Source organism: Sus scrofa, chromosome 6, assembly GCF_054392235.1.
Source record: "Sus scrofa isolate SSC_HxYL_T2T_F1_AM1 chromosome 6, Sscrofa_HxYL_maternal_Yorkshire_Landrace_v2.0, whole genome shotgun sequence".
NCBI classification, from domain to species: Eukaryota; Metazoa; Chordata; class Mammalia; order Artiodactyla; family Suidae; genus Sus; species Sus scrofa.
In genome coordinates, this window is record NC_139388.1 from 20,372,455 (window position 1) to 20,388,890 (window position 16,436).

The window sequence follows — 16,436 nt, forward strand, 5'->3', positions numbered from 1 at the left end:
TGAGCTCAGGGATGCTCTGGCTCTCAGTCACAGCCTCATGGGGACTTTCAGTGCCTGTCCCAACCTGGCAGAGACCTCACCACGCTGGGGCGAGTAGCCTCAGCCGAGGGTGCACCTGGCACATGAGGAACAGGAAGGGGGAGGAGGGCTTCAGCCTGCAGCACAGACAAAAGGCAGAACTGAAGTTAACTTACAAAGACCTTCCAGGAAATGAGGGCTGGTACTTTTGTGAAACTACTGCAGTAGAAAACTTCAGGCCCACAGGAAGTTCAGAGGACCTCAGGGTGAAGTCGAAGGAAGTGCTGCAGCCAGAGGCAGGGAGGTGGCACCTTAGAGGTCCCTTGAGACCCGGTTAAAAAATGACACAGAGCAGCCCAGGACCCCCCCCCCCATAAGCCTCCTGCCTCCCCGCTTCCCTCTTTTCTCTGCAGTCTGCTGCACAAAACCGTGGTGCTCATGTTTGCCCCAGAACCAGAGGAGCAGGAGGGGATCCAAAAGAGGTAGGGCCCCAATGCCACTCCCTGCTCATCCCATGGCCTGGACCACCCCCTCCTTGACCTCCACAGCGGGACCGTCCGACTCAACTGCTGGGGCCTGGACCAATTCACAAAGCTGCAGGAAGCCAGCATGCTTGGCTGGGCTTCCAGCCCCAAAGGGGAGGCTCAAAGGCCAAACTGCCTTCCCACTTCCCAAGTGGTACCCATAGAGAGCCCTGGGTGGCAGCCGTAGAGAGCAGATTGGGGCAGGTGTGGGGTAGCCAGGGAACTCCATGTGGGAGACGTAGGAGGCTCTTCAGCCTAGAGCCCAGAGGATCACCTGATAGCTCTGATTTGGGTCAGAACTTCTGGCCCCCTTTGGCACAAGGACCCTTTAGAGGGCGGTTGCCTCCTCCAGGGTTCCCTCCTGGATTTCCCCAGCCCAGCACATGGGTGGAGACTCGGCTCTTTGCTCCTCAGTGTTCACCTGCGATCTCCCCTGTAGGGTCTAAGCTTTTGCGGGCTTGCTTGAGCTGAGGCTGACGTCTCTGAAGCCACCAATGGTGGTGATGAGATTAATGATACTAATAGCCAAGGTTCATTGAGCACCTACTATCCATCAAGCAGCAGACTAAGGCAATTGACTTATGTTCTCCCAATAAGTGATTTGCCAGAAAGCCGAGAAGCCCATTCAGAACCAACATCTGACTGTCCCCAGGCTTCATGGAGAGATTGAATGGTGGGAAATGAGGCTGAGGATGGAGTCTGGGGCTGTGGATGAGGCATGTGCTCAGCCTGGCCTGGGCGTGTCCATCCAGAGCTGTGCTTCCTGACAGCCTCCTGCTCCAGATGCCCTCTGAGCTGTCCCTGTGCTTCCCAAGCACCAGATACAGTGATGGCCTACAGGCCCTGGGCATGGTCCCGGCCTCCTCCCTTCTGGGCACCAAGCCTGTCCCTGGATCTCCCGCCCCAGGGGCTCCTCACTGGAGGACACGACTTGCTGTGGGGGCCTGGCTTTCCTGCCTCCCACCTCCTCTGCCCAGCCCACTCCCATGGGGCTCACAACGCTGCCCCCCAATCACCTTCCCTCCCCAGGGTCCCCACCGCTTTTAGCTCCCCTGGCCTCCAGGAGCTGAGGGGCTGTGGGAACTCTGGACGGAGAGAACGGGGAGCTCGCGGCCCCTTCTTTCCTGATCCTGAGGTCTAGGCCTGGGGGCTCAGCTCAGCCCCCGCAGGGCTCCCATCACCCCTCGTCCAGCCTTCTCTCTGATTCTGCGTCCATGTGAGTCCCACTTCCTCTCTTTGTTCTCCTCTGACACTTGGTCTCTCTCTGTCTCTGCATCTCCCTCTCTCATCTCTGCATCTCTCCATTTTGGTCTGCCTCTCTCTCTCTCTCTGTCTGTGACTGGCTCTTCTCTGCCTGCAGGACAGCTGGCTTCTGTGTGCAGTGTGTGTCGGTCCCTCTTTGTCTGCCTGGCTGCCAGATGCGTCCCAGGCCCCCTTCTGCAAGCCTCTCTGCCTGTGTGTCTGGGGGTGGCGGCCGCTCTGGCCACCGTCCAGAGGGGCAGATGCTGCAGGGCTGTGGTTCTGCCTTCCGCAGGCTGACACATTGTGGCCTGCAAGCCCAGCACCTTGAGCAGCTCTGCAAAGCGCTGGGAGGAAGTTGCCACCTCAAGTACCTCGAGTGAGTAGTTCCCCCTCTGGCAGGTGATGGGTGGGGCCCAGCAGTTGCTGGGTGTTAGCTGTTTTGTTTTCTCAAGATTTACAGTGAGATCCTGCTGAGTAGCATTGAGAACTATGTCTAGATACTTACATTGCAACAGGACAAAGGGTGGGGAAAAAGTATACATGTAAAGGTTAGCTTGGCCCCCGTGCTGTACAGTGGAAAAATAAATTAATTTAAAAAAAAAAGATTTAAATCATCCATTCTTTCTCTGCTACCATCAGGGACCTATTAGCGAACCCGGTGAAAGTTGTGACTCATCCCCCCTAAAATACAGGAAGTCCATCCCTGCCCTCTCAGGGGTCCCAAACCTGAGGCTAAGAATCCTGGGGGGGTGGGGTTAAAGGGTCCAACACAGGTCACGGTTGTGACTCGGATTCAATCTCTGGCTCAGGAACTTCCACACGCGTGGGTGCAGCCATTAAAAAAAATAATGATAATAAAATAACCCTAAGGGAGACCTCAGCTGACCCAGTGCATGTGCTGAGGTCCGGCCTGGCAGCCCAGGGCCGCGTCCCGGTTTCAGGAGAAGCAGCAAGGCTGAGCAGGATGGAAAAGCCAACTTCTTCCCGTCTCCACTCCGCCCTCCACTGACTCGGCCTCCCCTCCCCTCTCCCAGTTTATCAGGCAATGCTCTGGGGGACGAAGGTGTGGCCCTGCTGGCTCAGCTGCTCCCCGGGCTTGGTGCCCTGCAGCTGCTGAAGTAAGTAGCCCTCTGGGCACATCCTCTGAGGTTTGATCTCACTGGGATGAGTGGGTGTGGGAGGGAGGGGGGACACTGCTGAGGGGGTAGGGGGGGTATTCTGTGTCCCATCTCCCTCCCTCGGGGTTATAAAATTCAATCAGGGAGTTCCCATTGTGGCTCAATGGATTACGAACCCGACTGGTATCCATGAGGATGCGGGTTCAGTCCCTGGCCTCGCTTAGTCAAGGATCTGGCATTGCCTTGAGCTGTGGTGTAGGTCGCACATGTGACTTGGATCCCACACTGCTGTGGCTGTGACATAGGCCGGCAGCTGCGACTCCAGTTAGACCTCTAGCCTGGGAAATGTAGCAGGTGCAGTTCTTAGAAAAAAAAAAAAAAAGCAAAAAAAATGACATCTTAAAATGCATGTCCGCCACCTGGGCTCCTCCCAGGCTCCTGGCAAGGGCTCAGGACAGGGTTGTTTCTCATAACACTGGGCTCTGTGACTCAGGCTTCTAAGATAAGGTTTCACTTCTCAAATCTGTCCCCCTGTGCCTCTTGGGAGGCCCAGGCCACCTGGGGGCAGGGCAGGCAGGGGTGGGAAGAATGACAGATTAACATAACGGCCTGCAGCCATTCTGGCCCTGAGGTTTGGGGAGGGGTTGTTTGATGGGACGCTGGCCAGGGAGGCAGAGAGGGTTTGGAAGAGAGAGGACATCCAAGCAGGGTTCCCCGTGGAGACCTGAGAGCCCTAAGCACCTGGCAGAGAGTTGGGGGTGGGGGTGGGGGTTCCATATGGGAGGGAGGCCCCGGAAGGAGGCCAAGAAGCCCCGGACTTTGCCTGCAGCCAGCCAGAATGCCCCGGGCTCTTAAAGGTCCCTGTGTTCCTGGCTCACATCCTTCCTCCTCCTCCCTGGCTCTTCCCGGGCCACTGGAACCTGGCCACAGGCCCTAGGCTCTCCGGGTCCCCAGACAAATCACCTCTCTGAGCCCCTGGTTCCCCATCAGTTAACATATCAAACCCTAAAGTGGATGCCTGAGGTGTTGGCTACAGCCAGTGCTGAGGCCTGCAGGAGCTTCCTGCTCACGCCGCCTTTGTTGGGATGTTGGGACCAGAGGAGCGTGCCTGTTCCTGTTAGGGAGCAGTTGGGAGGTGGTGGGGAGAAGGCTTCTCCCTTGCAGGCAGATTTTATGCAGATTGGAGCTTTCAGGCAAATTCCCCTGTGACTTTCTCAATCCCGTGAACGCCTGGTAGGACCCATGGCCTGTGAGGGTCTGCATTCACCCGCCAGTCTCCCAGGGCCCGAGGAGTGTGCGGTTAAATGGCAGATAAAAACTACCAGGACAGGAGTTCCTGTCGCAGCTCAGCGGAAATGAATCCGACTAGTATCCACGAGGATATGGGTTTGATCCCTGGCCTCGCTCAGTTGGCTGGGCATTGCTGTGAGCTGTGGTGCAGGTCACAGATGCAATTCAGATCCCAGGTGGCTGTGGCTGTGGCGTAGGCTGCTGTGGCTGTGGCGTAGGCCGGCATCTGTAACTCTGATTTGACCCCTAGCCTGGGAACCTCCATATGCTGCAGGTGCAGCCCTAAAAAGACAACAAACAAAACAAAACAAAAAAAACCAACCACCAGGACAGACAGACAGACAATGAAAGAAGGGAAAACTCTCTTCCTGCATTTTGAATAAGAGGCCGCACATTTTCACTTTGCACTGCCCCTCCTTCATCAGGTGGGGAAACTGAGGCACAACTCTGGTGCAAAGACACACCCCAGATTCATCATAGATAGAGGGAACCAGTGAGTGCTAATCTCAGCTCTGTCCCCAAGATGTCTCATAATCTTGGCCAAGACCTGGCTGCTCTCTGGGCCTCCGTTCCCCATCTGTGCAATGGGGAGATGGTGGAGGTGCCCTGACCAGCTGGGGTCAGTGTGTTCACTGTCTGGAGCAGGAGGGACAGCCCCCACCCCCACCCCCACCCCCGCTCTGATCACAAAGAGGGTGTTTCTGAGTCCTGAGTGACCGTGTCAGCATCATCCCTCTGACTCTCCAGCCTCAGTGAGAACGGTTTGTCCCTGGATGCTGTGTTCAGTTTGACCCAGTGCTTCTCTACAGTGCAGTGGCTTCAGCGCTTGGACTTCAGGTGAGTGCACCCCTGGACCCCCGCCCTGCCCCGCATCTGTCCCCCTCACAGGGTAGCATTCTCAGGGCCCTGGCGTGATGCCAAGGTCCAGTGAATATGTGATGTGTCTGTGGAGTGAATGAATAGAATGAACGAATGAGTGAAATATAGCTCCAGGGACAGTGACATTTCCCCAAATTCACCATGGGACACAATCCATGTGCTCACCTGTCCTTATTCTCTGGATTATTCCAAGAGACTTTTAGGAAAACTGGGAGCTCCTGGGTGGCCCTTGAGTGCTCAGGGACCTACCTGAATTGGGGGGTGGGGGTCTCTGGAGCTGATGAGAATGTAGGAGGGAAGGCAGCCAGCCAAGCTGCCCTGGGCCGGGCCAAGCAGGTCATTGGGGGTTTCAGGTGAAATCTGCCTGTTCCTCCTCTCTCCCCATCAAGAGTGGGTGGTGCAGTAGCAGACAGACCAGGTTCAAATCCAGGCTCGCCATTTACCTGCTGTGCTGCTTCGAGAGGGTCACTGGGTCCCTTGATACCTCAGTTTCCTCATCTGCAAAGTGGGGCTAAGAACTCTACCTTACCTCACAATTTTATTGTGAGAATCAAGAGAGATCATATCGGTGGTGGGCTTGGAATGTGCCTTACTGAATGTAGTCGTTGCCTCGTGTATTTGTTGTCCTACTGGCTGAGAAAAAGAGCCGCCATCTGGGCCTCTCTTGACCCAACTCATCTGGTCTCTTGTTGTTGCCTGGGAAGCGGGCCCTTGGCCCATTCTCAGACTGCCACCTCCTCTCTGCCTGCAGCTCTGAGAGCCAGCACGTCATCCTGAGCGGTGACAGCAGAGGCAGGTAAGGAGAGCTGGGGGACCGCCTTCTCTCTGGTCCGCCTTTCCTATAGGTGCCCCCACCCCCCAGACCCATGCCGGCCACTGTTAGAATGGCCACTTCTAGAACCCCCTCCCCCATGTAAATGTGCAGTAATGGGGGGGGGCTTCCATCTTTGCTGGAAGGTCTGCACAACGGAAGGGGGGAGGGAGGAGGAAGGGAGGGGCCGTCGGGTGATGCAAAACAGATGCTAGCAGGTCGCTGCTGTGTGGGGAGAGAGCGGGGAGCTGCTGTGGTTCTGCCTCCGAGGACTCTTGCAGACCTTTTCAGGCTCCTGACTCTCATCTGAATCACTGCCCTTTCACACTCTGAATATCACATTTGAGGTGCCAAGAACCGTTGGTGCTCTGAAAGTTTCCACTTCTTGGCAGTAAACAGGGAGCCCTGATTAGGTCTCCGCAGGTGTCCCGGCTGCCCCCTAGTGGAGCCGGGCGCCCTGTCATCAGAGAGGAGGGAGGGCTCGTCCCAGCTCGCCCTCCACCCACACCCCCAACCCCACCATCCGACCTGGGCAGGTGTAAGCTGCTTGCCTTCTCACCCTGGATTCCCTTCCCTGGGCCGCAGTTACCCCATCTGTACAGGGACGGACTTGACTGTCCCACGGACCCCTCCTGGCCCTGACTAATGAGTCCAGTTTTCCAATGTGGATGCTTTGACCTTCCTCTTAAAGTGACTTCCCCTCTCCTAGGCATCTCTTGGCTGGCGGATCTTTGCCAGAGTTTCAAGCTGGAGCCCAGTTCTTGGGGTTCCGTCAGCGCCGCATCCCCAGGAGCTTCTGGTACCGTCTTACCCGCTTCTTATGTTGGGGGGCGGGGCGGGTAACCACAATGGGGTGATGGGTGAGGGGGTGAGAAGAGCCTGAGTGTGAGGGCTGGGGATTCAGAGAGAGGAGAAAGGGAGTTTGAGAGATGCCCAAAGAAAGAGGAGCAAGGGGGAGGGCTGTGATGGGGCCGCTGGCACCAGCATACCTCTTGGAGAAAAGAGTCCATGCTGTTTCCTCCAAAGACTCCCCAGCTCTGCCCTGAGGGGCTGTGAGACCCTGGCTGGGCGCCTCCGCTCTCTGGGGCTTGGTTTCCTCACCTAAGAAGGGAGACACCTTAGCTGGGGCCTGAACAGGGTTATCCAGGGAAGGGCGAGGAGGGGATTATCCTAGGCAGCCCAGAGGAGTGAAAGTTTGGTTCTTGGGAAGCATTTCCCTGTGGCTGGAGCTTATACTCCACTCCAGGGAGAGTGGAGGCGAGAGAAGCAGCGGGAAGGGTGTTTCGCTTTTGGCAGGATAATGGGGAGCCACAGGGTGCTGGTGGGGGAGGAGGGTTGTTGAGAGAAGGGGGATTCACCCTCGCCCTGCCCGCTGCCCCTTTCCAGCCTCAAGGAGTGTCAGCTGGAGCCCCCGAGCCTCTCCCGCCTCTGTGAGACTCTGGAGAAGTGCCCGGGGCCTCTGGAAGTCGAGTAAGTACGGAGGACACAGCCCCCAGAAGCACAACGTGGGCGCTTGCCTGGGGCCATCTGGCGGGGGCAGGAGGTGGGGCGTGTCCTGGTTAGAGGCCAGGTGGATCCATCCTGGTCCCTTCCTGCCAGACCCGGTGGTCCTACCCCCATGGGAGTTCTCTGACCCATTAGTGGAAGGCTCTTTGCCTCCCAATGGCCTCAGCTTCAGGCACCGTGGCCGGCCCACCAGGAGAGGCTGTGCCCCACCCGCGGAGAAGGGCTGTGCCCCGTTGGGCTTCATCATCTCATCCACCCAACCCAGGGCATCTGGGAACCCCAGATGGCCCTCTCCACCTCTGGAGCTCCACCCTGGCTCCACCTGAGGCTGCCTTCACGGCCAGAGCCTGTCTCCTGATTCTAAGCCCAGTCTCTGGTCACAGACCCAAGGCCGTTCTCGTCCCAGCTCACCCCAGAATGCCTGGGTCTGTGACCAGAGATTGGGCTTAGAATCAGGAGTCCTGGCTCAGCCATCTACAATCTGGGTGACTTTGGGCAAAGGGCTTTAATTCCCGGGCCTCAGCTTTGTCATCTGCAAAGTGAACAGACTTCCTTCCATCATCACTCTTGTTATTAAAATAATTACCTGGAAATAAAGGAATCCAAGTTGAACTTGCCTCACCTAAATAACCCCTTCTCTTAACTCAGTGTTGATGTCATTTGTCCTGGCGGCTTCTCCCTTTGCATATTGTTTTTTCCTATTCAAAGTCACCGACCAGCGGCATTCTGTAGTTTCACTTTACGATTCCCCACATGTGTTTTTCCATTTTTCTATCTTTTTTCTTGCTTTCTGGCTCTCAGCTCAAATGCCCTTCTGGCCCTTTCAACGAGCTAATTATCCGTGGGGTGTGTCCTAAAAGGTCTCTCTGCCTATTCAAACACACATGGGCACAGAGGGGAGGATTTTTTTCTCTTTTGGCTGCTGTCAAGCACAAGGGATTCCCAGGCCAGGGATCAGATCTGAGCTGCAGTTGTGACCTGTGGCCACAGCTTCGGCAATGCCAGATCCTTAACCCACTGTGCCAGGCCAGTGTCTGCAACCTATACCACAGCTCATGGCAACACCGGACCCTTAACCCACTGAATGAGACTAGGGATTGAACCTGCCTCCTCGTGGATGTTCGTCAGATTCATTTTCACTGTGCCCCGGGAACTCCCAGACACTGAATCTTAATAAGCTCTGCAACGAGCTTTAATCTCATAACAGAACATATGGCCTTTCTGGAATATAAAGATATGTGGAACCAATGAATTTTAATTTTATTTTATTTATTTTATTTTATTTTTTTGCTAGGGCTGTACCTGCGGCATATGGAGGTTCCCAGGCTAGGGGTCCAATTGGAGCTGTAGCCACCAGCCTACACCACAGCCACAGCAACATGGTATCCAAGCCGTGTCTGCAACCTACAGCCCAGCTCACAGCAACGCCAGATCCTTAACCCACTGAGTGAGGCCAGGGATCAAACCCGCAACCTCACGGTCCCTAGTCAGGTTCGTTAACCACTGAGCCACGATGGGAACTCCAAACCAATGAATTTTTAAATAAATCATTTATTTTAGAATAATTTGAGGCTTGATTTACAGAAAAGTTGCAAAGCTAATCCAGAGAATTCCCTTACCCACTTGTCCCTGTTGTTAATATCACTTATCACCATGGGATATTTGTCACGGCTGAGAAACCAGCCTTTCTCCATGACTATTAACTATGGTCTCGACTTGATGCGGTTTTCACTGGTTTTTCCAGGAATGCCCTTTCTCTGATCCAGAATACCATCCAGGATGGTAGTTCTATGTTTAATTTTCTGAGGAATCTCCATACAGTTTTCTGTAGTGGTTGCACCAGCTTACATTCCCACCGACAGTGCAGGAGGGTCCCCTTTTCTCCACACCCTCTCCAGCACTTGTTATCTGTGGCCATTCCGACCAGTGAGGTGGTACCTCATTGTAGTTTTGATTTGCATTTCTCTAATAATGAGTGTGTTGAGCATCTTTTCATGTGCCTGTTGCCCATCTGTATGTCTTCTTTGAAGAAATGTCTATCTGGATCTTTTGCCCATTTTTCCATTGGGTTGTTTATTTTTATGCTGTTGGGTCATGTGAGTTTTTATATTTTGGAGATTAAGCCCTCATCAATTGCATTATTTGCAACTGTTTTCTCCCATTCCATAGGTTGTCTTTTGGGGTTTGTAATGGTTTCCTTTGCTGTGCAAAAGCTTGTAAATTTGATTAAGTCCCATCTATTTATTTTTGTTTTTATTTCTATTGCCTTGGGAGACTGACCTAGGAAAACCTATATATGGTTTTGCCTATGTTCTCTTCTAGGAGTTTTAAGATGTTAAGTCTTTATGTTTAAGTCTTTAAGCCATTTTAAGTGTATTTTTGTGCATGGTGTGAGGGTGTGTTCTAGTTTCATTGATGTACATGCAGCTGTCAAGTTTTTCCAGCACCACTTGCTAAAGAGAGTGTTTTTTTCTCATTTTATATCCTTGCCTCCTTTGTTGACAGTTGGTTAACTATAGGTGTACTGGTTTATTTCTGGGCTCTCTATTCTGTCTCTTTAATCTATATGTCTGTTTGTCTGTCTTTGTTTTTGTTTTTTGTCTTTTTAGGGCCACACCTAAGGTGTGTGAAAGTTCCAGGCTAGGGATCAAATCATAGCTGCAGCTGCCGGCCCACACCACAGCCACAGCAATGCCAGATCTTTGACTCACACCACAGCTTGTGACAACTCTGGATCCTTTAACCCACTGAGTAAGGCCAGGAATTGAACCTGTATCCTCATGGATACTAGTTGGGTTCTTAATCTGCTGAGCCACAACAAGAATTCTCTGTATGTCTGTTTTTGCACCAGTACCACACTGTTTTGATTATTGTAGCTTTGTGGTATTGTCTGAAGTCTGGGAGAGTTATGCCTCTTGCATGATTTTTTTTTCTCCCTCAGGAGAACTTTGGCAATTCTGGGTCTTCTATTGGTCCATATAAATTTTTGGATTATTTGCTCTAGCTCCATGAAAAATATCATGGGTAATTTGATAAGCTTTGCATTGAATCTGTAAATTACTTTGAGTGGTATGGCCATTTTAACAATATGAATTCTTCTAATTCAGGAACATGAGGTAGCTTTCCATTTCTTTGAATCCTCTTTAATTTCCTTTGTTAATGTTTTATAGTTCTCCATGTATAAGTCTTTTACCTCTTTGGTCAGATATATTCCTAGGATTTCCTTTTTTTGGTGCTATTTTAAAAGGGTTGTTTTTTTTTTAACATTCCCTTTTTGATATTTCATTGTTAGTACCCCAAAACACAACCAGAAGACCTTGACAGTTTTGAAGATAACTGGCCAGACTGTAAAATGTCCCTCAATTTGGGTTTGTCTGATGTTTTTCTCATGGTTAAATTAGGGTGATGGATTTTAGGGAAAAGGCACCCCAGACGTGAAGTGCCCTTCTTATCCCATCTCAGGAGTGCATGCTAAGTGGGTTAAGGATCTGACATTGTCACTGCTGAGGGTGGGATAACTGCTGTGGCCTACTTTCAGTCCCTAGTCTGGGAACTTCCACATGCTGTGGGCACAGCCAAATAAAACAAGACAAAACTGTAGCTCAAGGGTGTGTGCAATGGTCATGACTTATCACTGTTGATTTTGACCTTAATCACCTGGCCAAGGTTGTATTTGTCAGATTTCCACACTCAAAAATTACTTTTTGATTAAAAAAAACACTTTTAACATGGACACTTGAGAACATACATAAAAGCAGGAGTTCCCGTTGTGGCTCAGTAGTTAACGAATCCAACTAGGAACCATGAGGTTGCAGGTTCAATCCCTGGCCTTGCTCAGTGGGTTAATGATCTGGTGTTGCCGTGAGCTGTGGTGTAGGTCACAGATGTGGCTCAGATCCTTCGTTGCTGTGGCTCTGGTGTAGGTTGGCAGTTACAGCTCCAGTTAGACCCCTAGCCTGGGAACCTCTACATGCTGTGGGTGTGGCCCTAGAAAAGACAAAAAAAAAATATGTGTGTGTATACACACACACCCCCCCACACACACACATACATATAAAAGCAGAGAGACTAGAGTAATGGACCCCAGTTCCTCTCTATGTACCTCAATGGTTATCATTTCGTGGCCCCAACAAACATGCACACATTATTTTGAAGCAATTCCCAGACACCTTATAGTTTCTTTTTTTAGGGCCATACTTGCGGCATATGGAGATTACCTGGCTAGGTCAAATCAGAGCTACAGCTGCAGACCCACACTACAGCCACAGCAACGTGGGATCCAAGCCACATCTGCAACTTACACCACAGCTCACGGCAATACTGGATCCTTAACCCACTGAGCAAGGCCAGGGATTGAACCTGGGTCCTCATAGATACTAATCAGATTCATTTCTGTGGAGCCACGATTGGAACTTTCCAACACCTTATAATTTCATCTGTTGATATTTCAGTATGCGTAGACAGAAAAGAGAAATACTCTTTATTTTTTGACATAATTACAAAACAATTATCAAACCTAAAATATGAATATGATTTTATGACACGCCAAGATCATCAAATAGCCCATTGTTCCTGATTGTCTCTTATGTGTTGTTTACACCACATTTGCATAACTGCTCAATTTAACATTAACCCTCCATGAATAGTTTGGATGTGTCACAAGGTACGCAGTGACCCCTCTCTGGGATCTAGGCTACTTCCAGGTTTTTTTTTTGTTTTTTTTTTTTATAGTGTAAGAGCCAATGCTGCAAAAAGTACTCTTTCATTATTTAACTGTTAAGCATCTACTGTATATCAGGCACTGGGCCAGGCCCTATTGGGCACAAGGTAGCTGGTTCAGGGGCACTGCTTGCTAAGGCCCACCATCCACAGTGGGAGGCTTTGTGTCAACCACACGCAGGCAGTACAGCAGGGTTCAACACAGATGGGGGGAGCTAAAGAGGAAGAGGTTGGAGAAAGTGGGGTGAGTATGAAGGTACTTTGCCAGTTGTGGTGCTGGGATCATATGTGGGAGTATTGTTATCAAAGTGCTTCATGCTGAAGTCTCCAGACTGGCCAGCTGTGTCCTGGGATTCTCCTGGGGAGGCCAGGGAAAGTGGTGGGGCTCCCTCCCCCTCCCCAATTCCACCATGGCCAGTCCACTTTGCCTTTGTCCATTTTGGCATTCCATGTGAGATGTTGTAATGGGTAAAAGGTTCTGTTGCTAAAAAAAAATACACAAAAAACAAACAAAAGACCCACAATAAAGCAATGTGTAAGCCCCACACTGACCCAACCAGAGGTCCCAGCACTGTGTGTATGTGGCGTCCAGTGGAAAGTCACCGGTGTTTGTGGGCAGACCACCCCTCAATGAGGGCCCCTGTCCTGTCTGTGCTCAGAGCCCCAGGCCCAGTCCCAGGACAGAGAGGGTAGAGCTGAGCCTTCTGCCGGGGCCCCGACGGAAGTTCCTCACTTCCAGCTCCAGGACCACAGGCTGCCCTTCCTGCTGTCCCCCTCCACCACCCCTGAGGTGAAGCTGGGTCCCCCTCCAACCAGACAGTAATGCAGTGGAGGTGGGCCAGGCTCCTGGCAGCCCCAGTGAGTGGAAGGGGCAGTCTGCAGGGGACAAGCGAACAGGGACAGGGAAGAAGGGGCTGCACAGGGGGAGAAAGCAGAAGGAAAACAGTCCAAGTACCTCTGGGGCTCCGGAAGTGGCCCCAGCCTCCCAGGAGGGCTGTCTGTAAATCCCAGGGTGCCTGGAGAATCTAGTTGTCCCAGTCCTCCAGTCAAAGCAGAGACCAGAGGGTGTATTAGGAGTTTCTGCTAAGTGGACCGGCTTCCGATGAATTATCTGGACAAGTGATCAGCTGGTTGGCCTGGTCTCGAGGCCCCAGTCAGAGGCCCCTGCTACCCCGCGCCTTTTCTTCGCTGGCCTGTTACGTGCCTGTTCATTGCCACTGTTATGTCCACTACTTTGGGTTGGAATTCTTAACAGGCGTGTCCACATGGCCTCAAAATAATCTGCTAATCCTTGTCTGTAGGGAAAAAATGTCTACTAAACATCTACTAAAATGTCTATTTTAGGAATTCCCTTCGGGGCGCAGCAGTTAACAAACCCAACTATGATCCATGAGGATGCGGGTTTGACCCCTGGCCTCATTCAGTGGGTGAAGGATCTGGCATGGCCGTGAGCTGTGGTGTAGATCGAAGATGCGGCTTGGATGCCACATTGCTGTGGCTGTGGTGTAGGCCGGCAGCTCCAGCTCCAATTTGACCCCTAGCCTGGGAAATTCCATATGCCACGGGTGTGGCCCTTAAAAAAAAAAAAAAAAAAAAAGTCTCCTCTAGCCCCTTAGACAATTTACAATGCACAAGAGTGGGTTAAAGTCTCTGAGAAGTCCCACAGCAGAGAAAATTAATGTAGCTTACACCAGCATTTTCCAAACATATATGGCTGACCTTTTCTTCCAGCCTCCATGGTAACTCAAGGACCCAGTGTTCAGAGGGGGTGTTTTGGGCAATCCTGGCTTAGAACCTATCTCCAGAAGGTCCTGGCTATGAGGCCATGCTCCTAGCTTTTCCCAAGGCGTCCCCATCTCATTCAGATGCTTTGTTTCACAGATTGTTCTGCAAGGTCCTGAGTGACCAGAGCCTGGAGACCCTGCTGCGTCACCTTCCCCGGCTCCCCCAACTAAGCCTGCTGCAGTAAGCCTGGATGCCTCATTTCCCTGTCAGGGCTGAGGCTCTGCATTGCAAAGCCACTCCCTTCTGTCCCCTCTCTCCTTCTCTTGGGCTCTTTCATCATTTTACCTGGCACAACCGAGGGCTTCCAGCACTTCCCTAGTATCTTATCAACCTTGGGGGAGTTATTGGACCCCCTCAAAGCCTCAATTTCCTCATCTGACAAATGGGACTCATCTCCAACCCCTCCCCCAGGTTTGGGATTCAAACAAGACACTCGCTCTAAACGTAGCTTATAGAATAGGAGGCCTGTGGCCAGTGGGCCATGGTACTTCTCCCCGTCCACAAGAAGGTCACCTGCTCCTAGAAAGGGACCCAAGTGTGGGTTGTGTATATATCACACACCCATTTTTAAAGGTCACCATCTAATTCTGTCAAAGAGGAATTTAAGCAACATCCCCCAAAGTATTTAAAACTCTATTTTCTAATTTCAGCTCAGACTGGTTAGAATTTAAAAAGGATTTACTTTAAATACTTTTCTAGCAGGGGGCAAAAGCAGCTGCAGCTGAGATGGAAAAATACAACAGGAAATTAAATCATACCATTAATAACAGCGGCATAAGTACTCATGCTAAGGATCTCCGGGACAGCTCAGAGGACGCCCAGCATCACTTATGCCTGAGTCCCGTGGGGAGGGAGAGAGGCGACGTGTGACATTCCAGAGGTGGGCAAGGATGGCAGAGCCCATGATAAACTACACAATCCACCGTGGTCCCACTCTTCCAGGAGAGGTTGGATTAGGAAGTATTCCTTTGGACACGGAAGTTGTGGGTTAAAATGAGTAGGCGGGGGTTCTTGTTGTGGCTCAGTGGTCATGAACCTGACTAGCATCCATGAGGATGCAGGTTCAATCCTGGCCTTGCTGTGAGCCGCAGTGTTGGTCACAGACACAAGTCGGATCTGGCGTCGTCGTGGCTCTGGCGTAGGCCAGGAGCTGCAGCTCCGATTTGACCCCTAGCCTCGGAATTTCTACATGTTGCAAGTGCAGCCCTTTAAAAAAAAAAAAAAAAAATGGGTGGGAAGTCTCAGATCAGAGAGGGACTTCTCTATGCCCAAGTCACACAGCATCCACCCCCAACCCTCACCTTACGCTTTGTGCTGTTCAGTCTGCAGTGCACTGCCATGGACCAGGCACTGCTCGGGCACTGGAGACATGCAGACAGGAAGAAAAAAAACCAGGTCCTTGTCTTCTTGGAGCTTACTTTGTAGTAGAAGGAGCTGGACAATAAGCAAAATGAAAGCAAATAGGTAATGTGGTAAAGAGTGATTGTGGAGGTGATTTAGACAGCGGTGGGGATGGCCAGGGAATGCCTCTTAGGAGGGATATAAGGATGCAACCTTAAGGAGGAGAGGAGCCAGGCTTGTGGAAAGCAGGGAACAGCATTCCAAGGAGATGGAACAGCATGTGCAAAGCCCTGAGGCAGGATTGAGCTTGGTGGGTTCAAGAAACAGCCAGAAGGCCAATGTGGCCAAAGCTGGTAGAGAAATGGGACTTGGCTGGGCCACGCAGGGCCTGGCAGCCATGAGGAGAATTGGGGTTTTGCCTAAGGGAGCTTGAAAGGTGAAGGAATGATTTGTTCTTTCAAACGCTTAGCCTGGCTGCTGGGTCGAGAAGGGATTGGGGCACAAGCAAGGACATCAGAGCAGGGAGGAGGCTGTACAGCCAGGGGGCTGGGAATGGGTGTATGAGGGAAAAATAGGCAGATTCAGGGTGGATCTAACAAAATAAGCTGATGGAGGCTTGATGCCTGGATGCAGGCGTCAAGGATGCTTCCAAGGCCCAGTTGGTAACAACTCACTTTCTCTAAGGCAGCAATTCACAACTGGGGGTGATTTTGCCCCCCAGGAGACATTTGGCAATGGAGACCCTTTTGTTGTCATGACAACAGAGGAGGCGGGAGGTCATGCTCCTCCTAGCATCTAATGAGTAGATCTAAACCATCCTACAGGGCAGCCCCCAGTACCGAAGAACTGACTCTGTGTGCTGAACTGGAGAAACCCTACGGCCCTAAGCTTCCCATTCCCAGTCAGCAAGGACTCGCCTGTGAAGTTCATGCTTGGGGATAGCAAACAACATAATAAAAACAAGCATGGGTATCGTGCCAGGCAGTGCACAAGCTTGGTATGATTCAAGCCTCACGACACCCCATGGGAAGGTATACCATCTGTAGTCCTGCTTTCCAGTTAAGGAAACGGGGGTTCAGGGAGGTTGAGTGACTTGTCCCGGGACACACAGCCAATAAGAGAACTAGAGCTCAGCCTTAAGTCCGCTTGACCCTGAGCTCCTGTTCTTCTCTCCTGAGTTCCTGCTTCCTTCCCTGTGGCCTG

General features: G+C 51.7%; 1 protein-coding gene and 2 long non-coding RNA genes across 21 annotated transcripts in view; all 3 read left to right on the plus strand.

The window, feature by feature from the left end:
• The window catches only part of NLRC5 (NLR family CARD domain containing 5), a 103,163-nt gene that overhangs the window by 59,601 nt on the left and 27,126 nt on the right, over positions 1–16,436 (plus strand). For 9 of the 19 annotated variants that reach the window (XR_014804749.1, XR_014804748.1, XR_014804747.1 and 6 more), the window contains 8 exon segments: positions 432–500; positions 2,077–2,160; positions 2,819–2,902; positions 4,940–5,029; positions 5,823–5,867; positions 6,592–6,681; positions 7,269–7,352; positions 13,989–14,072. Coding sequence is in view for 15 of the 19 variants with exons in the window: in XM_021093211.2 (XP_020948870.2) it covers positions 432–500; positions 2,077–2,160; positions 2,819–2,902; positions 4,940–5,029; positions 5,823–5,867; positions 6,592–6,681; positions 7,269–7,352; positions 13,989–14,072 (630 nt within the window). In the remaining 4 variants the exon portion in view is untranslated. 19 annotated transcript variants of the gene reach the window in all.
• LOC146402240 (uncharacterized) lies at positions 8,284–12,635 on the plus strand. The gene is made up of 2 exons (XR_014805672.1): positions 8,284–8,626; positions 11,344–12,635. It is a non-coding gene; the product is annotated as an uncharacterized LOC146402240 (long non-coding RNA).
• LOC146402241 (uncharacterized) lies at positions 14,652–15,343 on the plus strand. The gene is made up of 2 exons (XR_014805671.1): positions 14,652–14,772; positions 15,215–15,343. It is a non-coding gene; the product is annotated as an uncharacterized LOC146402241 (long non-coding RNA).